A 26,235-nucleotide genomic window follows, 5' to 3' on the forward strand; every position below is an offset into this window, starting at 1 on the left:
TCTAACAACCCATAACAGGATTCTTATTCTGGTTCTATCATTTACCTGCACTGGTGATCGCTCTTTAAAATCAAAATCCTAAATTTTGGTGTTTGCGCCTTGACCGTGATTTATTTTTTGTCACCTCTAAATGGGTTATTATATTAAATTAATCAGATACTCAAAAAGTGTTGATTCATAATAGACATGGTTTATATTGTTTCACATAACTGAATTAATTAATCTAATAAAGACTTTAAGATTTGCAGGCAGATCTTTTATTTTTACACACTCAATTCAACTTTACAAAATGTAATGATACCTATCAAGTACTGAATAGCTACTACGAACTACGTGGGGTCTTTTTTAACATGATTACTGGTAAACCCTGCCCTCCCCATATAGCCCTTTAAGGTACTACTGGCCCCATTTTACAGCTGGGGAACTGAGGGGCTGAGAACTTGAGAGAGTTCCCCAGCACCACACAGCTAGTTAGTGGAAAGGCAGCAACGGAACCTCTGATTATCTGACTGGTTATTTACCCTCTTTACAGCCCTAAAATGAGCACAGAGTTCTCATGCACCGGGAATTATTCATTGTGCAGCATTATAACGATGTTACAGTAATGCAGTGAAAGCTTTCAAGCAACCAGAGTCCCATCAAATATCTAGGGTGCAATAAAACATTGCATTAGCTAGCGAAATGAAATGTGAAATAACTTCTCAGGTAAATGGCAAGTCAATGGAGGGTTTCTAGCTATGAAGTCTGCTAAACTGCATGAAACACTGCTACCAGCAACCTCCTGGCTGTGTGAAACTCGCCCAAAAAGAGGGAATACCATCTCGCACTAAGTGGGGGCTGGCCTGGAAACTCATCAAGAAACGCTGGGTCAGGGAGAGCTTGTGTTTCTGGTTTTGTTCTGCCTCCAAGTGGAACTAGTCCTGCAACAGTTTCACTGAATCGCCGCTGCCAGGTGACCTGTTCATGGAGGGATGGTCCGCGTTCTGAGAGTAAAGCCAGGTCATTACCACCATCACTTTGCAAAAATCATCAGACATCCCTAGTAAAACACGGAGCGCTTTCTGGGTGAATAGGAATATAAACTTGAAAGTCTAAAGGGAAATGCACATAGATCAAATTACTCTGCACCAACTCCCTAAAAGCTCCCAGTGAGGTTGGATACCTAAGTGAACAGCCGTGGCCAACTGACTGCGCCCAGAAAGCTTCCGGCGACTTACAGATTGTCAAGGAAGCGGAGACCCACCGCGAGGCTCAGTTCCTAAGGTCTGGCCATTTTAGGGGCTGTCTCGCCCCTTCCAACACAGCGGCTCCACGACACAAGAAATCTGCCAAAACCGTTCACTGGGCACTCACGCTGGGGAGTCGCTTAAAAGGAAACGCGTCCCTTTCGGCTTGGGGGCAGCATGCTCGCCATTCAACGCCCTACTGGCTTCTGAACACGCATGTGATTAACACTGGTACCCAGCAAAGAGAACAACTTCTGACCTTGAGCGTGCGCGCTAAATAAATTACCTCGGAACGAAAGTGGTGAGATCTCAAAACGGCATCTGGGGAGAAAAAAGAAAAACGAGACTTCAATTAACTCCTTGTTCTTCACCTGCCGAGTCATCGACGACTTACCTGGGGGAGGAGGGTTGGGGAGGCGCGTTGCGCACGCCTCGAACGCAGTGGGGACAGCCTGCGGGGCGGGTTGGTTACTAGGCCATCGGTCTCTAGGTGATTTCTCCGCAAGAAGTTTCAGGGAAAGTTCTGGGGGAGTTGGGGAGCCCCGAACTCTCCATGCCCCGCTCCAGCGCTGCGGCGGGGGGGGGGCGGGGGTGGACGAGGCTGCCGCAGCCCGGACTCCGCTCCAGACACCCCCAGGGCTTAAGCACACTGACACCAAGCATCTGGTGCGTTCCCCCCCAACCCCCGCCGGCGCTCTGCCTCGCCGCGGTCACCCCAACCCGGCAGACCCGAGGAGGGGGACAGGGACGCTAAACACGGAAACACACAGGGCTGGGGGAGCGGGCGAGGATGGGGTAGGGGCGGCAGCGCGGAAGACCGCGAGACGCGCTTCCCTCTCCAAATCGGCTTAAAGGTTCCTCCCGGCCCGAGGAAGCCCGTCGCGGCGTGTCTTACCTCGGCTCCTTGACCGACGCGAAAAGACCGATTTCATCGGATGCCTCCCCTTCTGGAGCCTGCGGTGCCAGCAGCAGAAGAAGATGATGGTGGCGATGGTGCCCAGCAGAAGCAACAAGAGGAAGAGGGCACATTGGATACTGTAGGGTCTCAGCAAAACGAGGAAAGCGGCGGCGATCATGGTGCGGGCGAGGCGGGGGCGGCTGGCGGCGGGGCTGGAGGGCGGCGGCACAGGCACCCGCGCCGGGCGCACGCGGAGCGGCGGGCACGGGCGAGCGCGGCTCAGCGCGTCATGCCCGGCGCTCGCGGCCCCGCGCTCGGCCCAGTGGCTGCGCACCCGCGCCCGTCGCGCTACGCGAGTGAGCCCCGACTGCGGGCAGCGCTGGCCATGACTCAGCACACGGCGACCCGGCAGGCACTTGGCGGCGGGGAGTCCTCCCCGCCCTCCCCCGGCGCCCCCGCCCCCACTCGTGCGCAGCCCGTGGGCGCAGCCCCGCTGGAGATGCGGCGGGCGGGGAGGGGCAACGCCGCCGCCGCCGCCGCCGCGGCCACCCGGGCTCCGCGCATCGTCCCGCGGCCACCGCCAGCCTCGGCATCCCAGAAGCCGGGAGCACGTGGGGCGGGGCGGGGACGCGGCGGCCCGCGGGGGGCGGGCGTGGGGCGCCGCGGCGGGGGCTCAGCGGATGACATCACGGCCGGGCTGCGGCAGCGCGGGCGCGCGGACATGGCTGCGGCGGCTCCAGCGGCGGCCGCGGGCTGCGCCCGGGCCTGAGTGCCCAGCGCCCTCCCGCTGGGCCAACCGCGCGTCCGCGCCGTCTGGGGGGGCACGGGCCGGGTGCCCCTCCGCTGCCGGACGCCCGGGCTGCCACCTCTCCAGCCTCCCGCGGCCAGATCGCTGGGGAGCCCGGCGACAGGGGGCGCCCCGGAGCCAGGGGGAGACCGCGAGGCGCCGGCGGGAGCCTGCAGGCGGTGCTGCCCCCGCCTCCCACCTCCCCGCGCCCCGCCCCGAGGCTGAGGCTTCGGAGGATGCAACCGGGTGAGCTATTGCTTGCGGGGGGTTCCTGCACGCCGAAGCGTGAGCCCCGGGCAGGGCCTTCCCTGGGCATCGGGGTCCCCCGGAACGGGGGCCCCGCCCCCTCCGGCCTCCCTGAACTGGGCGTGCTCCCCCGTGGAGCGCTCGGGTCTGCAGACGTGAATTCTGCCACCCCTAACTTGGCGATCTTTCGCAGCGGAGAAGTGGGCACTTTGCGTCCCTTGTATCCATGTGTTGACCCTAAAACCTTGCCTCCTTTAGTGCACTTGGAGGGAGAGGCAATATCAGATTTACGGATCCAGAAGATGGAGGAAGTTGGAAATTGGCTTGTACATATTTTGAGGAGAGATGTTGTAGGTAGAGTGAGGAGATAGTGATCTATCACACTCAAAACGCACACACTCCCTTTCTCCCTCTTGCCCCCTCCCCTTTCTTCATCATCAGCAAAAGGGCTCCTGCAGTTGGAGATTTTCCCGGGGCCGCTGGCGCAGTGCGGACGCGGGAGGCGCGGCGGGGGCGCTGCAGTGGCCTCTGTGCCTGCGGCCGCCGGGCCACCTGGCCGGGACCAGTTGCGACAGCGACCTCGGCCGGCAGGTGCTGTGCCGTCTTCTGCCGCTCCCGAGCCAGTGCTGGCTTTTCCCGTGCGCGGCTGGGTTTTGCTGTTTTGTTTACTCGCGTAAGGAAACTGCAATTATAGTGACAAGGTAACCCATTACTGCATTTGTGGAGCTGCTAACTGCTAGGGTGGACTCTGGAATATTTCGGAGACGGAAGAAATTGCGTCCTAAAAAAGTAATTTTGTAAAATTCCGGGAAGCAGTTAAAGAATCGATGACAATACTTAATTTTTTTATTTGCTTGTAGGATCTCAAAATCAGTGTGGTTTTCCAACTTTACAAAATCCGCTGTTCAGCTCTGCGTAAAGGCTTAACCATTGATGTTCTTAAGGCCTTTAACGTATTACCACGTGTAAGCTTTAAAGGACACTCAAAGAGGCATTGACTAATGCATGTCTTAAATGCCAGATTCATCACCACGGGAAACAATGGATTGAGTTTTCTTATGTACATCTTGTTTCCTGAGACAAAATAAGCATTATTTTATTCAGTTGTTCTGGTTTGAAGGTGGACCTTGCTTGCAGATGGTGTATAAAATGAGAATGGTGAATCAGAGTGCCTGCAGGATGGGCTTACAAGGTCCCTGGCTCTCCAGCAGACAGGTAGCACTGCATCTGTGCAGGTAGCTCAAAGGTTTCCTGATACCACAGCCACTGCAGTGAGAGACTGCATTCCCATCCACTGTGCAGGCGTAATTGAGGAGAGGCCTGGGAGCCTGCCCTACAGGGCACAACAGGAAGGGAAGAATTCTATACGGCATTGCCTCACAGTGGCCTGGTGGGGTAACTTAAAACAACAACAAAACTGAATTAACCTTTTGCAAACATTGGGAGAAATAACTAATAGAATAGTGGAAGGTCACCTTTCCTCTGTGCTCCTCATTGAGGAAAATTTGTGTTAGCTGAAATGACCTAAATATCCTTGAAACATGCTTAAGACCACAAACACAGCATAGTAACCAATTTGCCCCAAACTGTGCATTTATAACAACAAAAAGCAACTAAATAGCAGTTATGATTTTTCTGAGCGATGGCTTTAGCACAATTGTTATCATTCTGAGTCTTGCTGCAGCTATTTATAAGTTTCAAGTGCACACAAGAACATCATTTATCTCTTTTGGCAGGCAAATACTTAACTGACCTGCAATAGGATTATAGATATTTCTTTATAAATGTGTTTATTTCTGTTCTTTGCATCAGTTATCTCAAGGATATTACTACTACTAATAATAAGCAAACCAAATCGTTGAAAGAATTTAGTATTTAGGTTTCATTGTTATTTTCTGCTTTGTTTGTTGCTAATTTATCATTCCCTTCTCCAAATAATGGCATGTTATTAATTGCTTCTTTCTGTGTGTTTGTGTGATGCTAATGCATTGTGGAATTCAATAAATATTAAAGCAGCCAATCAATCCTTTTTGGAAGTTAATTTAGTAGAATTCATACCTTTTCTTTCTGATAGATTTTCATTAAAAAAAGAATTGACATTATATCAAAGTCACAAATTTAAAGTTTGGAGGTAGGGGTGGAGGAGGAAAGTCCGTGGCCCAATCTTTCATACCAAGGAATGAAAAATAAAGATGGAAAATAAAGTCAAAAAATAAATTTTTTGACTTCTTATGATAGTGTGCTAGACCCGTCACCCAAGAGAAGACAAATGAGTTGGGGAAATTAGTGAAGAGAGTTTGGTATCAGGTATGTAGATGGTCCACCCTGCAGCCCTTTCTCCCTTTAGATGCTCAACCAAACTGAGAACACACATGAGGAACCAAAAGGAAATTAAAATGTTAACCTTATTCAGGGCGAAATCAGATTGAAGAGCCAAAATGGGGCATCTTATTCCTTTTCCCCTAACTCTGCACACATGCCCAGCCACAGCTAAAGAATTATAGTCCTTCCCAATAGTAAAGCAGGAAAGAACCCTACCTGTACTACTTCTCACCCGAAGACCAGAGGCTGAAAAGAGCCTGACATTCTCCAGTCCACAAAGCCTGCAGCACAAGTGAGCAAGAGGCAGGACCGTGTGTCAGAAAGGACCTTTCATACACCAGATCTGTCCGTTGGTGGCCGCAGGCCCTCCCCAAGGCCCCTCATCATTGAGTCATCCTGCTTCCAAAGATAAGAGGGAGCAAGGGGCTTTAATAACATGACAGAAACATCTCCTGCAGTACCTCCCTAGAGGTAGGAAGTTGTGGCACGAATTCCTGATGTTGTGTCAGGAGGAAACATGGAGAAGAAGAGAAGGATCTACCTAGGCTATGAGGCGACCAGTTGAGGGAAAGGCAGGGATTGCAGAGGACTCAAGTTGTGGGCTCGGTGGAAGGAGCCGTTGTGAAGGCAGAGACGACAAACTGATTTTCAGACCCATTGAGGGGCAGAGGTGTCAGAAGGTCATCCGTGTGAAATTACCCATGGAAACATGGCTGAAGATTCAGAACCAGAGGTGGATGGGAATCGCCCGCACCAATTATAGTTGAAGCCACAGACGTGGATGAAATGACTAAGGAAGAGAAAGTGTAGAAAGAACTAGAACTGGTTGAGGTCTATCCCAGTGGGGCTTTGTCTGTAAACTTACATCATTGGAAACGCCTCATAGAGTAACTATGTGGTTTCCTTTACTCATAGAACTACGTGTTAGATCTGTGGGGAAGAGCTACAGGACAGAGCTGCCAAGTAAACTGTGAAAAACCAAACGGTCAGACTTTTTTTTATCTTAGGTATTGGCATATCCTAACGATCTGTACTGTTCTAGGGTGTGACAGCTTAGGAGTGAATATGATTTGAACTTAATGCATTTTTAAAGGGTGTCTAAAGTTCAGAACTAGGCAGATCCATCTCCTGACCCTAAACATGGTCCTAAAGAAAACTGCTTGAGGAAATTAGATCCTAAAGATCGTAAGTGGGGAATTTTGAAGTGTGTCCATATTCCATTGGAGATCAAAGAAGCCCAACTAAAAAGATTGTGGACGGACTGACATAACAACTGTGGACTGAGCAAAACTTCTTTTTGGAAGGGCTAGCTCATCTTGAAGATTCTGACTTTGGAGGAACTAAGGTGATTGGCAGCGGAAAGAATCAGAACATGTGAAATTCCTTAAAAATTTATTAACTGAAATAATTTTGCCTATGTTACACATAATTTTAAAAAAAACCTTTATACTTTGTGCAGAAAGTCAAAAAAAGAACTGGAATCAGCTTTGGAGACGTCTTCCCCTTGTGGACTGAAGAAGGAGAGCAGTGGCACGTGGGATGTTCTTCCAGTCCAGGGGTTCCCGGGACAGATGCACATCCGGGGTGAGGAGCCCAAGGACTGAGGACCAGTGATGAGGAGCCCTCTGCACACCTTCCGGGGAACTGGCTCATGGCAGTGGGAGAGGCTGAACTCAGATGGGAGTGGGTTGGAGAGGGACGAGGACATGGAAAAGAAACAAGGCACTGTCTACAATCTTTGGAGAAATTTCACTCTAAAATGCGTGGGTAGAAATGCAAGTAAAGCCTGAGTAAAGGCCAACACACGGGCTTTTGTCAGGATAGGGGTACAACTTGGGAGATGGAGCCAGCAGTGGGAGAGAAACTGAGTCAAGGGAGGGGAGAAGATGGCCTCTCCTGTACGTTTGTGGTTTAGCTACTTGTTCTCACGCCCCCTGGGTCCCCCAGACCAGTTCTTTCTGCTCTCAGGCTGCCTTTGACTCTGCAGAATTCAAACTGACCCTGACTGGCTGTGAGGCTCCCTGCCCCTGGGCCCCTCCCCACCAACCCTGGCTACTAATGCTCAGACTAGAAGAAGGATTTTTAGGCAAAGAGAAGGAATAGCTTGGAACGTAGCCCAGGTCGTCTGTAAATGTTTATTACAAACCTCGATGGAAGTGAGTAGATGACCTGACTGGTAATCACACAGAGACATTCCATTGGAGTGTTACCCCTTGGAAAACAAAAAGTTTAGGTAATAAAGGCTCTAGCAATAAATTATTCAAAATAAATCATACCGATTTTCGACTGGCAACCTTCTTGATCCTAAGTGAAATTTTTTACTCTCAGAAATCAAGGGCATGAAAGGAATTGGGAGGAATCTGAGGAAACATGTTGTATACCTGTTTATTCCCCAATAGTTTTCATGACAGTCTGGGACCAGGGCCTGTGGCAACCATATACATGTTCTTGTATTGAAAGTTCAAGGAGCTACATCATTTGGGAGCACCTACAGCATCTAATGTAATTTTGGAGGCAATTTCCAGCCACAAGAATCAGGGGAGCCATCATATGGATGGATCACTATTGTCTTTTTAAATTTTGCATTTTTGAGAGAAAAGCCATTGTTCTTTTCAATAATATCAAATATTATTTGTAGCAAATATATCCCAGGAAAGGACTTTATTTTACCATAATTAAAACTTGAAAAATAACTTAAGGGTATCGTTGTAAGAGAAAATATTTCAAATAACATCATCCCAAATTGTTCTTTTAACGTTTTAGAAATTTTAGAGCCTGATTAGGATTTCTTGTCATTTGGGTAGCAAAATCCATGATAATGCTTGGGAGTGGGGAATTGGGTTTTTTTGTGTGTGAACTTTACAGACTTTCAAAAAAGTCTGCTGAGTTTGAGAGTTTAGAAACATCAATGTGATTGAATTCATCTACTCTATAATGCTTTGCAGACAGTTTGGGGAAAGTAATCATTTATTACCCATAAGCAAATAGAATTCATTTCTATAGTTTCCACATTGAGTGTGGGATTAATCATGCAGTAAAACACTGAGTCATTTGGCCGGAAAATTTACTCATAGTTGTACGAACTGCCAGTGGAAAATTTGAAAGCTGTTCATAAATCAAATTATAAAATTCTCAGAGTTATAAATCACTGTGCAGCCTTCTTCATTATTATTCAGATAGTGTGAAATATTTCCACCATTTCTAAGAATGGGCAACTTACAAAGCAAGTTTGAAAGCAGAAGTCATTGCCTTCTAGATCCAAGATAAGAGTTGCTATATTCATTACCATTTCAACATTGTTAAGTGAAAGGAGGGTGGAAAGTAAGGTAAGAGGTTTATAGTTGCATAGTAAATATGTTATGAGATGAATAAATTCTTGATTAATTAATACTTATGAATTAAATTCCAGGTTGTCTTAATAAGGCAACAGCAATACTTAATAGCTTAATTATCTCCATTTCTTGCAATACTTTTTTGTAGGACTTTTGCATTAAATATTTTGTGGTAGTAGATTTGTATGTTCATGCATCAGTGTGCTGATAGCCTGAAAGAATGGCACTAAGAGAATAGAGGTAGCAGGTGTATTAAGGAAAATGGGATGAGTAACTGATAATTAGTAAAAGATGTTTCAATAACACACAGTTCCAGAGGGTATTGAAATTATCCCCGTGTAATGACATCTCATGGATCTAGAAACAAAAAGAAAAATATGTCTCAAAATATCTTTGTAGTTCCAGAATACTTTTTGGGGTCAGACAGGGAAACAAATAGCAAACTCAGTGAATTAGAATATAGTAAAGTTTACATTTCAAAGAAGAAAGCCAAAAACCTAAAGCCTGTTCTTGCTGGTCTTTTCTCTGCTGTAGGAGTTTTTAACCTGGAATTCATGAACAGGATTCTAGGGACCTGAAATTATATGTAAAACTGTGAGTCTCTTTAGAGGGACAAGATCCATAGTTTTCACCAGGTTCTTAAGGAGTTATTAACAAAAAAGAAAAAGAGAATCCTCAAAACCATACAAATCCACACAGATACCAAGGCTTCTGTAGCATCAAATCATTCTCTCATCCATCAGCATCGCATCACCTACGTCCCTGCCCGGAGACTGCGAGAAGGGTCTGGAGCACCATTAGCCTAGGGTGAGCCGAGGAAGCCCTCAGATCTATCCTACGTAAGTTCAGGGTCATTTCCCCAATACAAGCAAACACCTCCCACTCTATGGCTAAGGGGAGACAGTGTGCTCTGAGTTTCTGTGTCTTTCCGCAACTTTAAACAGATTGGGAGAGGACAAGAGGGTTCCCCCAGTAACGTTCATTGGGATGTCAGTTTCAGCCCTGAGAAAGGAAGCCTGTATTAACTAGGGCCACTGCACAGACATCTAGATGTTTGAATGCATAAGCCCATTCTGAGCCAAAAACACTGGTGCTAGAATTTAGTCTTCAGCTCAGAGTCTGCAAGGCTCTCCGTAGTCTCAAGACTTAAAAGAAAGGCAAGGACTTAGTATCATGATCCCAGAAACTATCCATGGACATCCTGGTAAATGCAGCAGCCACTCCTGCAATCCTGCCTAAGCAGAAGCTGGGAGGCTTTTCAACATCCAGCCTTCCCCAGAGACCTGGGGACCGGGGCCCTGGATCCTGCCAGGATAAACCTGCCTGTGGTGTGGAAGACCGCCCACCCATCCCAGGGGCTGAGCTCCACCCACCCACTATCTCTGGCTTCCTACACCTATGAAGCCACCCCCCCCACCCCCACTTTTCCCAGGACACTAGGTCCCAACATCCCGCCACTGTGATCACATTCCATCACATCACAAGGCTGGTTATTTCATCATGGGACTTCCTTACTCCAGTGGGCAAGTCCAGGTTCCAGGGTGTCCTGCTCTCTCAGTCTGGTAGTTCTTATCTCCTGCAAGTTCCCTGCTGACCCCGTAGGCTGTGAAGGGTTTCGTACAATATTCACGCATTTCACACAGAGACAGACTTTGAACCAATGCCATTGCCTGAGTGTCTCAGATCCCTCTGGGTCTAGCAGGCACTATTTTTTGCACAATTTCATTTTGGGGCCATCTGCAGTGAAGCAGGAACCCACCCTGAGAAGACACTGCAGGGTCACAGTTAGTGACCCCCACCTCCTGGCAGTCTTCCCCGGGTAAGCTGATGGAGCCCGGGTCTTGGTGCCTGGATTAAGGGGCACCAGCACCCCGGGGGTCAGCTGGTATGATCCCTGTTCACCTCTCCTCACTCACAGGGCACAGGACCACATCCTGGGCTTCCTCATCAGGGCATGCAATGTTGTTTAAACAGGGTATGAAAGAATATTAGGGCAAGAAAGCTATTGGTAATAGGTGAGGGGGCAAAGCAGTTAAGATGATTAAGTAAATTATCTGAAACTTGTGACTTGGCAGATTAATTATGTTTAGACCTCAACTTTTAAGACTATTAAAGTACAAAATTAATAGACACATTGCTAAATGGTATACACTTAATTTCATTAGTATATGATATTAATATAGGGTATAATGGGGCAGATATTTCAGAGAAAGTAGCTTGTCCTTTCATGTTATAATTGATAACATAAATTAATATTTGAAAGTTGCATCACTCCTGATTTTTATGCATAGGCAATGATTGCTCAATCAGAATGACCATTTTGTGAATTTTAAAAATTGGTCTAAAACTTATTAATGTTCTAGAATATGGTTCCTTAAAGCAAAAAGCTTAATGAGCTCATCTTGCACTCAACTTTCAAGATGGATAGAATATTCTACATTAATCCAAAAAAAAAATGTGAAGTGGAAGATGGTTTACATAACTTAACAGTTATCCTAAAATAGAACTTTTCGTTGATTCTTACTCTTTAGGGGTAACTCTGCACTTGTGTTTCTGATAAATGGGGAAAAGTCACATAAATATCAAAGGGTGGGGACAGGTAATAACAGAAGAATAGCCAAGGAGAAAAATACTCACAAAAATTGGTATTCCTTAGAAAAGATTTTGGAGGCCCTAGAACCATAGGAAAACTTATCCAGAGTCCCTCTGAGTTTTGTATATACTTTCTTGTGCAGATGTTCCCCCCACACACAGCTACAGGCTTTTTTTTTTTAATTGAAGTGTAGTTGATCTACAATGTGTTAATTTCTGCTGTACAGCAAAGTGACTCAGTTATACATCTATATATTCTTTTTCATATTCTTTTCCATTATGGTTTATCACAGGATATTGAATATAGTTCCCTGTGCTCTACAGTAGGACCTTGTTGTTTATCCATCCTTTATATAGTATCGATAGTTTGCATCTGCTAACCCCAATCTCCCAATTCCTCCCTACCCCAACTCCCTTCCTCCTTGGCAACCACAAGTCTTTTATCTATGTGGCTACAGGCTTTTCGTAGACATTTGAGGGGACAGGTGATGTTGTGGAGCAGGTGAAGATTTTTTCCACTGCTCCCAGCCTCTGATTTCTACGCTATTACCTCTCTGCTGCAGGTATCTTCTTCCTGAACACATCAAGATGAAAACAAGCTGGTCTCACTGTCTCATTACAGATGTGCCATTTGGGACCTGGCTCTCATGCCAGATCATAAGCAGCAGAGACACTCTGGTACAGATGATGAAGCTGGTGTCTTTCTCTGTTCAAACTGCTATAACAAAATACCAGAGACTGGGTAGCTTACAAACAACAGAAATGTATTTCTCACAATTCTGGAGGCTGGCAGTCCTAGATCAGGTGCCAGCATGGTCAGGTTCTGTCGAAGCCCCTCTTCCAGGCTGCAGACTGCCAACTTCTCACTCTGTCCTCATCTGCCAGAAGGGGCTAAGGGTCTCCCTGGAAACTCTTTAATAAGGGCACTAATTCCATTCATGAAGGCTCCCCCCATCATGACCTAATCACCTCCCAAAGGCCCCACCACCTGCTACCATCACCTATGAAGGTTAGGATTTCAACATATGGATTTTTGGAGGGACCCATTCTAACCATATTAGCTGGATGTAGGCAAATAGCTGGATGCAGGCAAACCGGGAGGGACAGTGCTGTGCCACAGGGCTCATCATAATGGAAATGCACAGGGAGAGGGAAGGAAATGGTTACTGCAACTTGAAAGGAGAGGGTCACATAGGCAAGGCAACCCCACAGGAAGGGAAGCAGGAGAATACATCCTCCTAACTCCCTGTCCTCCTTCCCTCTGATCTCCTGCTTGGACACCCCCATTAGCTGAGTCCAACTGGGACAAGGGCAAGGGAGCCCAAGCGTGTCAACCTCCAGGCTTAGGGAGCAGCTTAAAGATGGTGGGGAGAAGGGATCAGGGGGGCAAAGAAAGGGTGTCCAGCCCTCATGGCCAATTTGGACGACAGTCCTGAGAACCTCCGATGAGCAAGTCAGGACTACAGTCTCTGGGGAAATGAGACTACGAGGCAGAACCTGGCAAGGAGGGCCCTGTAAGGGCTTCATCAAGTGAAGAAAGCAAAAGCTAGTTACTGGAGATGATAGAATTTGCTGAAAAGCTGACTTGATGATTAGTTTCTAACTTCTGGCTCAAGTCCTTCTTCATAGCCTGCTTATGGATTAGCAACTGGGAGTGGTTGCCAGGGTCCACTGGGGTCCCAGTTCCTCATCTGTTTTGTGTGAAGAATCCTTAGACCTACCTTGGAGAGCAAAGTTGAGAATTAAATGAGGCAGTACAGGTTCAATGCTTTGAATGGTACCTTATATATATTAAGTACTCAGTAAATATTAACTATAATTTTATTGTTATTAAGTGAAGGAGACAGGATTAGAAAGGTCTAAGGATGTCAGGTAGGGCAGGATGGGAGCTAAGTGAATTCCTTTCCTAGATAATGGTTACATGCATGACAATGCATGACATCACAGCTCATTGGTTAAGTTAGCTTTAGTAAAAGTAGATCCACAAACCCTGGCCTGATGAGAATGTTTTTCTTTCCTTTCTCATTGCGGGAAGTTGAAAATGATTCCGGTCTAGAGTCCCTCAACATACTTAGTGTTTTTGAGGTTCACGCACAGTCTCCAATCAAAGTCATGCAGTCACAGTTTGGCAGCATTGCTGAATCATCCTCAAGTATATTGATCATCTTTTTAGTTGGGCTATTTCTGGAACAACTTGGAAATTGAAAACACCTTAGATGTCATTTGGAAATAGAGAGAGGAAAAAGGGTGAGTTGAAATGCTCCCTCACAGATATTAGTATAACCCCGTAATTTCTATCCAGAAGTCAAGAACACTTGGATGAGAAAGCACGTGATTTGCTCAGTAGAGCACTGTGGCATGCTGCAGGAGAGGGCACCCAATCCTTCAGAGTCATTCTGAGCTTTTTGTTTTTTCTGTTTTGGAGATTTTCAATTTTTTTTCAGAATTGAAGTATAGTTGATTCAGAGCCATTCCAATCCTGATTTGCCTTCCTTCCTCTAGTGTGTATATAATTAAAAAAAAATAATATGGACATCTCCCTCCTCCATGTCCCACCTTGCCAGAGGCTGAACTGAGACTGGCAGCCCATTTCACAGAGAACATTAAGCCAGCTATTGGATATTTAGAAATATGTTGGCACTATTTTCCTGGCGCTTTGGAACTCATTTAGAGGGGAGTCTTCAGTTCATACTCTGACTTGAGTACTGCAAAGGACCGTCTATGTCTATACATTCCAGAACTGATATGTATAGCAAACAATCCAAAACTTCTGGCAATTTGAAAGGGTACTTAAGTTTTATTGTAGTGCTGTACCTGCCTTTCATGATTTTTATTTAATTCGTAATAGAGAATTTTTATTTAAATACGAAAAGAGCTGAGATACCCAAATTATATTTTGATGTTCATTTAGTTTCCTTAAGTGTGGTGCCTTTTGTTTCTTAGAATTTTAGAGGCAGCTTTTGTATTTTTGAATTCATGCATTAATTGTATTATTGACATATTAAAAATAAACCTAAATGTAGTAATAATTTATATTTTATTAAATTTGTTTTCATTAGTTTCAAGGTTCTCCATTCTCGATGTCTTATTTCTCAGATATGTTTTTCATCATTGGGAGGTTGCTTAGAATGTTTTTCAAACTATGGATTATAACACATTAGTAAGTTGTGAAATCAATTTAACATGCCGTGATCAGCACTTATGAAAATGAAATAAAATACAGTAGATAGAATAGATAGAATAGAAACTGAGAGAATGCATCACATGTAGTAAAAGTGAATATGTTTTCTGAAATTTTTTTTTAGTTTTTGTTGAGTGTGTATTGTATGTATGTGTGTTTTCTGGATCAAAATGTAGAATATATATTTTGCTATGAGCTACAAAAGATTGAAAAAAAGGTTGAAAGCCATTGATATGTTATTCATCCAACCACATATCTAGGAGAGTCTCACTGCTGTAGTCATATCTGTTTTTCTTTTAAATATTTATTTATTTATTTGTCTGCTCTGGGTCTTAGTTGTGACAATGGGCTCTTAGTTGCGGCATGCAGGATCTAGGTCCCTGACCAGGGATCGAACCTGGGCCTTCTGCATTGGGAGCATGGAGTGTTACCCACTGGACCACCAGGGAAGTCCCTGTAGTTATATTTAATCTCGCCCCCTACAACTACCTGGGGAATTAATGAAATGGTTTCTGTTAGCAAAAATAAAAATAATAAATAAAGAGGGGCAGATAACTCCATGATAAATTTTTTTACTAACTCCAGGAGCTAGTGATGTTTAATATATAGCCATATTCATTATATCCCTTCTGAATTTGCTAATTGGCAGGTAATATAAACATTGACTCACCTGTCTGTGGATGTTAGAACAGTGCCCTGAAATCTACTGAAAAGTAGAGCTTCTAAAAGAGGTCTGATATGTCCATTCTGGTTTGTCTTGAATGAATTGTGTGTTTGTGAAGAAACTTGAGGGTTTGCTCTTTAATGAAATCATGTCAGCAGGAGAAAATTTTAGTACAGTTAGGATATTACAAAATCGATATTTTTGCAAATTAATTTTTTCCAATTTTTTAATTGTGGTAAAAACACATAACATCAAATTTACATCTTAACCATTTTTAAGTGTATAGTTCAAGGGCATAAAGTACATTCACATTGTTGTGCATTCACATCATCACCACCATCTGTCTCCAGAATGCTTTTCATCTTGCGAAATTGAAATTCTATACCCATTAATCAATAACTTCCCACTCCCCTCTCCCCCACCCTGGACTTAGCAACCCCTGTGAACCAGGACTCTGGCATCTGTTACCATCACTAAATAATACTTAACAGGTCCCGACTGGTTAAATCCGGCAAAATCCAGTTTTATCAAATAATAACAATTTGCTGTAGGATCTAACAGGCTATATATTGTGTCTCTCAAGTACTGTTCTAAATGTTTTAGTAATAATATGCAGTGAAGTAAGGCACTGGGGAGAAAGAAGTTAAAGCAGTTGTTCTGCTCACCAGGAAAAGAAACGAAGATGACAGATAAGGAAGCGTATGAAACAGCTTAACTCCTTTTAAATATGACAACTGAGCCCCTAGTTCAGGGTTCAGCAAACTACTGCCTCCTGTTTCTATACAGCCTATAAGCTTAAGATTTTTTTACAGTTTTTAGTTGAAAGAAATCAATCTAAGAATAGCATATCATGATATGTGAAAATTGTATAAAATTCAAGTTTCGGTGTCCACAGGTAAAGTTTTATTGGAGCACAGATTGTCTGTGTGCTTTCATACTACAAGGGCAGAGCTAAGTAGTTGTGACAGAGACCACACGGGCCAGCCTGCCCAGTGCAGCACAAATCACGGTGATGCCGTTGTAATACCTTGACAGTGTTTTAGTGTCATGCATGTATGACACTACCATTGTATGACATTGCATTTTATTTTTTTAATATTTATTTGGCTGCGTCGGGTATTAGTTGCAGCACGTGGGATCTTTCATTGCAGTGCGTAGGCTTCTCTCTAGTTGTGGCACCCCAGTTCTAGAGCTTGCAGGCTCAGTAGTTGCAGTGCGTGGGCTTAGTTGTCCCGTGGCTTGCAGGATCTTAGCTCACCAAGCAGGGATCTAACCCGTGTCCCCTGCATTGGAAGGCAGATTCTTAAATACTGGACCACCCGGGAAGTCCCACATTTTATTTTTTACTAAGAGTGCATGCCAATCATGGCAAAGCAAGCAAGCAAGCAAGAGAAAACTGAACTCAGTGCTTTTGAAGCAGAGTGGAGTGTGGATTATTTTGTTACCAAGCTAGATGGCGAAGCACTGTGTATATTATACACTGACACAATAGCTGTGCTAAAAGAATTTGATATATGTCACATTACCAATCTCAGCACTCAGCCAACTCACAAGACAGCAAGTCAGAACAATTAGAAAATTTAAAATGAAATATCACAGCAGAATCTCTTCACAAAAATGAGAAACGAAAATAAGTCTATAACCAAAATAACTTTCTGGGTGGTTTGTTTGTTAGCCAAGCAAGGAAAGCCATTTACTGATAGTTAATTAAATCGTGCTTTATTGCAGTAGCTTAAGGCATGTGCCCAGAAAAAAAAATAAACTTACTTAAGACTATTAGCCTTTCAGCAAAAATAGTTACTCAAAGGAATGAGGACATCAGGAACAACATAATTAAAACACACGGCAAATGACTCTGAGTTTTTCTTGGCTCTTGATGAATCAACAGATGTTACTTATATTGCTCAGTTGTTCTATTTACTTGGCAAGTAATTGCTGAGTTTAGAGTGACTGACAAATTAGCCATTATAAGTAGCATTTGTGAAACAACTGTGGGAGAGAATATTTCCAAAGAAGTTGAGAAAACAGTAATTCAGTACAACCTGAGGTGGAATCTACTAAGATGTCATATAATTGATGGTGGTCAAAAATGTGTGGAGGAGAGAAAAGGTTTGTTGGAAAAATTTACAAAACTTTTGAAATTGTAAGGTCTTTAAAGCCTACAATTATTCATTTTATCATTCATCAGAAGGTACTTTGCAGAAAATATTTGAACCTGTTATGTATTTTTTAAATAGCTGTATTGAAATATTATTCACATGCAATTCACTCATTTGAAGTATACAGTTCAACGTGTTCCCCCCCATCACAGGGTTTGTGCAACAAACACCACAATCCAATTTTTTAAAAATATTTTTGTCCCCATTAAAAGAAGCCCATTAGCAGGCATTCCTCCCCCATCCCCCGATCTCTCACCCCTAAGAAACCAGTCATCTATTTTCTGTCTCTATAAATTTGATGATTCTTGACATTTCATATACATGTAATCATACAATGTGAGATCTTTGGGGACTGATGTCTTCCACTTAGCATAAAGTTTCCAAGGCTCATTTATGTTGTAGCATATATCAGAACTTCATTTCTTCTTATTGCTGAATCATATTTCACTGTAGAGATGTACTACATTTTATTTATCTATTCATGAGTTGATAGACATTTGAGTTTTTCCACTTTTTAGATATTATTGCTAACACTGCTATGAACATTTGTGTACAAGTTTTTGCATGGATGTATGCTTTCAGTTCTCTTGGGTGTATGTGTGTATATATACAATCTCACCAGCAAGGCTTTCAACTTCTCCACATCTTTACCAACACTTTTTGTTTTCTGTCTTTTTTGATTATAGTCATCTTAGTGGATATGAGGAGGCATCTCATAGTTTTTATGAGCATTTATGTAGTGATTAATTATACCAAGCCTCTTTACACGTGCTTATTTGCTATTTGAATATCTCTTTTGTCCATTTAAAAAACTGGATCATTTGTCTTTTTATTATTGTATTGTAAGAGTTTATTTATCCTATATTCAAGTCCCTTGTGAGATCTATTTTCAAATATTTAGTTCAAATATTTTCAGATTTGTAAGTTGTCTTTATTTGATGGGATCATTTGTGAAAATAACGTTTTTGTTGTCATATCTATGAAATCATTGCCTAACCCCAAATCACAAAATTTACATAAAATCTTATAGCAGATCAGCATTAGCAAGTGAGCATTTGCCATTAATTTTCATGGTAGGGAACACTTTGAACCCTAATTAAACAAGATTTTTTTTTTAGCTGCATTCTCATTTGTAGTCCTGTCTTACAAAAAGCTGTACTCAATTATTATTAGTATAGTTTCAGTTTTATGAATAAAAGTTTTATGAAGATTTATTTTCTCTCTTCTTATAAGTACCTACATAATATCCTTGATTTTGCCTCTTGGCTGGCAAAGCCTAAAATATTTACTATAAGACCCTTCACAGAAAATGTGTGTTGACCTTGCTCTGAGTAAACAGACGAATAATATTTGCTACAAGTAGAGTTTCTGTTTATGGAATGCTCTTAATTGAGTATCCTTGATTTAAGATTGCTTATGGCAAACATACCTAAGATCTATGGATTTAAAACTCCCTAGAGAAGGTCATGCAAGCCTTACAACACTGAGGTATAAAATGGAGATGTGTCACAACTTAAACACAACCTATGTGTGAGGTGACCCCCAAACCTCAGTTAGAGGCCTTACCTTTTATTCTAGAAGGAAGAACCTACAAAGCCAACACAACGTCCTAGAGCTCCCCGTCCTGCCTGTGCCTTTTGATTGCTTATATCTTTTAAAATATTAATAAAGCTTGATACTAGGTAAGATCTCTGATATTTGTGAGTTACATATGATAGTCCAGTCCCATGTGTTAGCTGAAGCACTATTCGTGTATTTGAAAATCTAAACTAAGTTTTCAGAGAGTTGCAACAAGCAATCTTGGGAAGACCAAATATAATTTTACACTTGGAGTAAAGAATAATGAATTTCTCTTAAAATAAGTAAAAGAACCTTATTTTCTAAAAGGATTACTTGGTATAATTTGGTAAGGAGTATAGTTAACCTTCTATTCAACAATCCACATATTTGTTGAAGTCCCTCTAAGCTAGTCTCCTCTGTAATTAAAGTTTTATTATTTATAATTAAATCTCTTTTCATGAAAACAAATCAACACATGCAAGTAATAAGGATGCTACAACCAAATGTGCTGAATCATCCCTACACAGCAAAGGCTAGATTAGATCATTTCAACCCCATTAAACCTAAAAACTGTCATCTGCTTTACCACATTTGGAAAAAATGATTCTTCCTTAAAACTTTTATGAAATGTATTGTTGCCTTTGAGATTCCCTCCCCCTCCATTCTTTATGATTCTGTTCTTAAGATTCACCAAAGAAAACCTTCCATCTCAAAACTTTAGAGGTTTCAGGAAAAAACAGGACAAAATTGTAGGCCACTCTTACTGATTTCCTTTGGAAGATTTTGGTCCAGATGCGATCTGCTATTAATGTCTTTTTCCTAAAGGTATATAACTTCAGCCTTCAAATCATTTGCAAAATTTTGTAAGGTTTCTACTTTTTAGACGCCTCATAACGGATTGACAAGAAAAAACTTGTAAAGATGAAAAAATTTTATACCATTTAATTTTATAAATGACAACTTCCTGCATCCCACATCCTGGAAATATGACATCCTCACGATTCTGAATCAAGTGAAAGTGTGTCCTAAATTGGCCAGTGGGAGAAAGAATGACAGGAAGTACGAGTAAAAAAGTTTACTTGAGTGGCTAGTGCCTTTATGAAATGTACAGTTGTAAACATATTATGTATCCTCTTATTTGTTTTTCATTTGAAGGAAAAACATTACCTTTTGGACTACGTCCAGAGTAGCACCATCTCATGGGCATTCCCTCCTACAATTTCAGAAAACCTTCGGTAACTAACTGAGAAAATGCAGAAGATCTTGCAAACAGAGGAAATCACCAATAGCCAAGCTCTTAGAAAAGGAAAGAGGAAAAGGACAGAGACTATGGACTCAGAGAATGTGAACAGTGACCTGGATAAAGGGCAGGTTGGTGTTGCGCTGCCATGGTGGTACTTTCTTCCCTCGTTCTGCCATAATTCCATAATTCCTTTCACAATTTATTAGTGTGTTTCCCCATCTTATGTTAATTGATTCTTCCCTTAATTCTTTATTCAACTGAAGGAATAACATTTCATGTCCTCTTTTTAATGTTGAACAAGTTGAATTAGAAACATACTCAAAAGACATTTTACTTGCTTCTATTGAAGTGTGGCCAATATGCATTGTTCAAACTTTCCTTGATATCCTGGGAAATTAAAGATCAGGAAACTGTCAGAAAAAAAATTCTTTTCCTCCCCAAACCACTGGAGAAATTGGAATACCTTTTCTAAAATTTACTGTCTGCTTTTCTTTTTTGACTCCAGTTTGCAGCCCATCCTCGTCACAGGTTTGGTCAGGGCCCCTTTCTTATTTGTATTTATTCATTTATTCCTTTTTGATCTGAATTCCCCTCCCGTTCTCCTCCTGCACGTCGAACAAACTATCCATGTGCTCATCTTGTACCTTCTCATTTGTGTGTCTTTGTAATACACCGGAGTGCTTATGTGCATGTGTTTTTGTTTAATTTTTAAAATACACACTGGTGCATTCTCGTGGTTTAAAATATTTAGCCTCCAGGAGTGGTGTCTGGAGGCATTCAGAATGATCCAGCATCTGACAGCGTCCATCCTAGGCTGCCCCACAACACTGCCTCGAACAAAACTAGGCTGTCCCAAACCCCTGGTAATAGAAAGGTTACCTTTAAACCCAGAAGGTTGGGAAAGCATTAAAAGCCACGAGTGAAATGTGCCCAGGCTGACTTTGAGAAGTTGGTGCTGTGAGACCTAAAGTTCTTATGAGGTTTCATGAAATGAAACAATGTGTCAGTCAGGCCTATAGCGGGTCCATGTCTGCTAAGCCTGTCCATGACCCGGTCACATATGCTTTCCTACCTAGAGGCAGAAAATCCTTGTGAAAGTGTTGAAGGCACAAGCACAGAGTCAGAAAGCTAAATTTAAAATGAAGCTTTCTTGAGTAATAAAAATAAAAAAAATCAAAAGGCTAAAAATTGTATATCTATATAGTGTGTGTGTGAAAAGTCTACCCTGCACACCTCTCCCCACTTACCCTGTTCCTTCCTCCTGGCCCCCTACCGCAGGTAACCACATTTATCGCTTTCTTGTTTATCCTCCCAGTGTTTCTTTGTTCAAATAAAGCAAATATGGATATAGATATTCTTATCCCCTCTTTTGCACAAAAAGTAACTTACTAGATGGGCTGCTTTGTATTTTGCTTTTTTACTTAATATATTTTGACGGTCTTTCCATTGTATACAAAGAACTTTCTCTTTTGTACAGCTCCATGTAATTCCACTGGGTGTATGTTCCGTTCTCTATGTAACCAGTCCCCTAGCACGGACATGGCTTGTTTCCAGTCTTTTTCTTTTTACAAATCACGCTGCAATGTACAATCTTATGGCTCCATCATTTCACACATCATTTAGTAGTAATTGGTTTCAGAATATACACCTCAATCTGTTTCTGATTTTTCAATCAGTGCTGTTTTTAACATCTATCTTTATTGCTATTATACATGATCTGTTGTGTCTAACAAAGCATAGCATCATTTTATCTTTTCCTCCAATGATGAAAACCTAGATTTCCTCCAGCATCTTGGTACTACAAACAATGACAAAATAAATGTCCGCATATATGTCCTTTTAAGAAAGTGTGAGAATGTCCCTGGAATAAACACTTAGGAGGGTGAGTAATGGCTTTCATATGACAATGAAATTGCTTTCCAGAATGTCCACATCAGTCCACATGCCCAGCCACAGTGCATAAATGGTTCCATGTTTGTGCTTCTCTATCAACACTTAACCATTTATGTCCTTACTTCATATATTTGGCAATTGATGGGGAAAAATGATATCTTGTTTCAATGTGCTAGTGCAGGTTTCAGGGGGGGTGGTCCAGTGGTTCCTTGTGGGTAAAATAGTCACTTGCTCTAGCAGGCCAGTAATACGGTATCTTTTGCAATTTGTGTTTCTCAAAAACTTAATAGCTTTCCAAACTATTTCTTTCTGTTTGGTTTCATTGCAAGTAACTGCAGCCAGAGATCTTATATGGTCATAAATAAGCCTGAAAACTCTCCTCTTTTATTACGGCTGCTCAGCCTCTTCTCTCTAACTTTTGGCAGTGATTTAATTGCCATATGAAACAAAAAGCTTGACGATAACACACTGAAGCTGAGGCTTACCATTGGGATGGATTTCAGTGTCTGGCAGAGAACACTTAAAGAGAAGCTCTTGAGAAAATCTTAAGGTCACAGTATAATCTCCTGCAATTTAGATGCAGACATCATTCATTTTTTCAAACCTTGAGGATCTAACATTACTGGACTCAGTTTAGATTGGATGCTGCATTCTAAATGTAGACAGAAGGAGAAAGCCTTCCATTTCTGCAAACTCGCTAGCACTGACAAGAAGTCGCTGCTACACACAGACATTCTTTTTCCAGGCTCAATAAACACATGGTCTGTCTTCCAAGGCATCGCAAGTGATGGTTTTACCAAGTGTGTCATCAGCAAGGTCTTAACAAGAGTCAATGACCTTCCAGCATGTTATACCTGTGCTCTTTTTGCCCATAACCTGACCTCTAAGTAATTCAGACATATGTCAGATTTTGGATATCCAGCTTCTAGGTACCAAAATGTGCATTAGCTAAGATGCATGTTGCAAAGGCTGTAACGAGGACCCAGACATCACAGTGGCATATAAAGATGGAAGGTTATTTCCCTTCACAGAACAGCAAGAGCAGTCCTGGTTGCTATGGCAGCACCACAATGTTGAGGATCCCTCTTACCTTGTTCATCTATCTTCCTGAACACACAGCCTCTGTGTTTGGCTCAAGGTGACTGCTCTAGCTCCCACCCTCAAGCCTTCCTCCCCGCCAACAAAAATAGGAGAATTCAGGTAGGAGAAGGCAAGCCCATTCCTCCTAAGGTCCTGACCCACTAGCGGTACACATTTTTTTCTACTCCTATTTGATTGGTGGAAGCTTAGTCACATAGCCAAATGAGATGCTTGGGAGTCTGGGAAATGTAATCTAGCTGACACCTACCTGCTGAGCTAAAAACCTATTACTGTAGAAGAATGGGAGAACAAATACCTGGAGATAGCCAGCAGTCTCCTCCACTGTCCATTTCTCTATTGAGTTTTTATAGTTGCTGTTGGGTTTCTTGGCCTATTCTGGTGGGCTTCCTGTTCTATTCTTATTGATTGGCACATATACCTTACCTATCATAGAAATTAGTTTCATGAGGTTTTAGATTTTGCAAATATCTTCTCCCGACCTACTGTCTATTAACTTTCTCTTCCAATGATGCTTATAAATGGATTTGCTTTTGCTTGATTTCATTTCTCTCTTTTAGGAATTTGCTACAAGAACTAGACTATATATTCTATTTTTTCCAATTACTCTGTATAGAACTATGATCTCAATAGGCATCCTTCAGTTTTTTAAAATTTCATTTCTATTTAACCAAATCCGTTGTTTTCTTATTTAAGATTTATATATCTAGTGTGAGTAATACATGAAATAATGAAATCTATATACATATATAGATTTGTATATTTGTAAAATAATGAGTGAGATTGAATGTATACGTTACCAATCATACCAAAATCTACTTGTATTTTCTATAATGATCTCATCTGGCTTTCAATTCTCCATTCCTGATTGATAAGAAAGGGGAAAAAAATTTTAAAAGCTTGAATTTGTCCATTGACAGTGAATTACAGTTAGAGACTTCTGGTGTTTAAAAGTCCCTTTGAAGTACTGGTATAATTTCAGTCACTTCAGGGTTTAAGTCTCAGTGGAGACTGAATTCTCACCCTCCTCCACTTCCCGTTTTTTTCCTGGGAAGCAGTTCAAGTTTTGAGGAGTCTTACATATCATCTAGCATCTGGGGAGGGACGGCTGGTCTTCTGCCCAAGCTCTACATCTTCTGCCTGGTTCCTGGGTGTCCAGTACTGTCACTGCTGAGGCACAGCAGTCCCTTCAGTTCCCTGGGGGTCCTGTTGGCACCGGCTGCTGAGGTTTACCGTGCTGGGACCCACTGCCATCTTCTGTAAGGTTCGGTCACCCTGTAGCCTCTCTCTGTTCACCAGTTCCCCCAGCACTTACCCAGTTCCTGACGGGGACAGAGGGATCCTCCAGATTCTCCAGCTGCTTTGCATGAGCTCTGGGGAGTCTGGACACTGTCTCTGGTCCATTTGTGCAGACACCAATGTTGGCCATTTCTGATCTGTGGCCCATTAGGCACCGTGTTGCCCTGATGTTGCTGGACATGGGGCCCCTCTAGGGCATTTATGATACGCTGAGAAGCACAGAGCCAGCCTTGCCGCCCTGGGACTGCCCCTCATTCATCTGGATGTTTCTATCATCTACCCCAACCCCTGTGATCCACCTCTCTTCCCTACAAAGGTCGAGGCAGGAGGAGCAGACACTGTAATCTGACTTTCTCTCCTTCCTGTTCCAAATTCCTCCTGCTCCTCAGCCTGGCCCCGGGAGGTCTCTTCCCTTCCTGTTCAGCAGGAACTTTCTTGATGCCATGCCTTTATCTCTCTCTCTTTTTAAAAAAAATTTTATGGGAGTATAGTTGATTCACAATGCTGTGTTTGTTTTAAGTGTACATGTGCCTTTATCTCTTCTACTCTAAAGTTTATTTTTATAAATGTCATACTCCAGGCTTCTAGATTTGGATCTTTATAAATTCCATTCTGTGCTCCAATTTTCCAGATTTGGATTTATATAAATATAAAGGCCAGCTTTGTAATTTGAGAAAATTCTTTCCTGCCTCAACACAGCCTAGGTTTTACAACTAAAATGCACATGTTTTTGGACTATTGTCCTGCTGTCCTTAAAAAATATTTTTTAAACTAAAAGGTAGACATCAGTGCTTTGTTCTGGGTGAATTGCTCTCCATTCTCTGATGGAATAACCCCCAAATTGGCCTCATGGCAGAGTCTCAACAGAGAGGTGGTGGATGAGGCGTTGGGAGAGAAATGGGGGATGTGGATGAGTCACAAAGATCTGAATGGCAGTCTGGTTGATTCTCCTCTGTTATACTATTTTTCCGCTTTGTATTTTTCACTGAAGTTAGGCGGAAATTCAGAATCCTGATTACTGTTTTGAAAGAGACATGTGCGTGAAACTTTGATGCCCTCTTTTATTCTGAGTTCCCCTGGATAGTGGAAGACCAGGCTGAGGCTAGATTACTCACGAGGGCCCAGCTCCCCTCCTGGGAAAGCAGGAGCCTGTAGGTCTGATTGAGTCCCAGTAGCATCCAGAACACAGGATAAACCGCAAGAGCTGCCTTGATGCTTCTGCTGTGCCTGCCTTGTATTTTAGAGAGACCCATATTCGGGAAATGCCTTTCTGCCTGGTGAGAGCTCCAGTGAGGATGAAGAGCCTCTAGCAGAATTGTCGAAGGAGGAATTGTGCACGAAAGTAAGAAGCCTGAAACAAAAGCTAACGAACATCCGGAAAGAAAATAGCCGCCTTCGCCAGTCTTTGGTCATGCTTCAAGGTAAACTTACAGAAAACTGACATTTTTAGATGAAAGGAAAAATACTTGATGAGTGAAAAGTGTTGAAATCAGCTGTCAAGAATGAAAAAATCAGGACCTTAGAGAAAAAATCAAAACCCACATTTTAAGAAAATCTATGATTACATAATTTAATATGGACGTACTCTATCGAAGCCTCTAGTTTATTGCTTAGAAAATTTTAGATTATTCCTACAAAATACCAAATGTCATATTCATTTAATAATGTCCAACAAATATTTATTGAGCATTTAATATAGGCCTAGAGAGAGCATCAGTAAGACAACAGATATGTC

The 26,235-nt window shown here is 42.5% G+C and overlaps 2 protein-coding genes and 1 non-coding gene across 9 annotated transcripts in view; 2 read left to right on the top strand and 1 right to left on the bottom strand.

The window, feature by feature from the left end:
• DST (dystonin) overlaps positions 1-2,319 on the bottom strand; it is a 470,805-nt gene extending 468,486 nt beyond the window's left edge. For all 5 annotated transcript variants that reach the window (XM_057698598.1, XM_057698604.1, XM_057698599.1 and 2 more), the window contains exons 1-2: positions 2,122-2,319; positions 1,513-1,547 (exon numbers count right to left, since the gene is read on the bottom strand). In XM_057698598.1, the coding sequence (XP_057554581.1) occupies positions 1,513-1,547; positions 2,122-2,302 (216 nt within the window). In that variant the 5' untranslated portion in view covers positions 2,303-2,319. The remainder of the gene's footprint in view (positions 1-1,512; positions 1,548-2,121) is intronic.
• A 493-nt stretch (positions 2,320-2,812) lies between these two features.
• BEND6 (BEN domain containing 6) overlaps positions 2,813-26,235 on the top strand; it is a 47,650-nt gene continuing 24,227 nt past the window's right edge. For 2 of the 3 annotated variants that reach the window (XM_057699626.1, XM_057699628.1), the window contains exons 1-3: positions 2,813-3,157; positions 20,193-20,338; positions 25,744-25,921. In XM_057699626.1, coding sequence (XP_057555609.1) covers positions 20,219-20,338; positions 25,744-25,921 — 298 coding nt within the window. In that variant the 5' untranslated portion in view covers positions 2,813-3,157; positions 20,193-20,218. Of the gene's footprint in view, positions 3,158-6,961; positions 7,064-20,122; positions 20,339-25,743; positions 25,922-26,235 lie in introns of those variants that run through there. The other variant, XM_057699627.1, reaches the window with a different exon arrangement.
• Positions 6,305-6,435, top strand: LOC130832158 (small nucleolar RNA SNORA18). Its single transcript, XR_009048237.1, has one exon. It is a non-coding gene; the product is annotated as a small nucleolar RNA SNORA18 (small nucleolar RNA).

The sequence above is a fragment of the Hippopotamus amphibius genome, chromosome 11 (genome assembly GCF_030028045.1).
Source record: "Hippopotamus amphibius kiboko isolate mHipAmp2 chromosome 11, mHipAmp2.hap2, whole genome shotgun sequence".
NCBI classification, from domain to species: Eukaryota; Metazoa; Chordata; class Mammalia; order Artiodactyla; family Hippopotamidae; genus Hippopotamus; species Hippopotamus amphibius.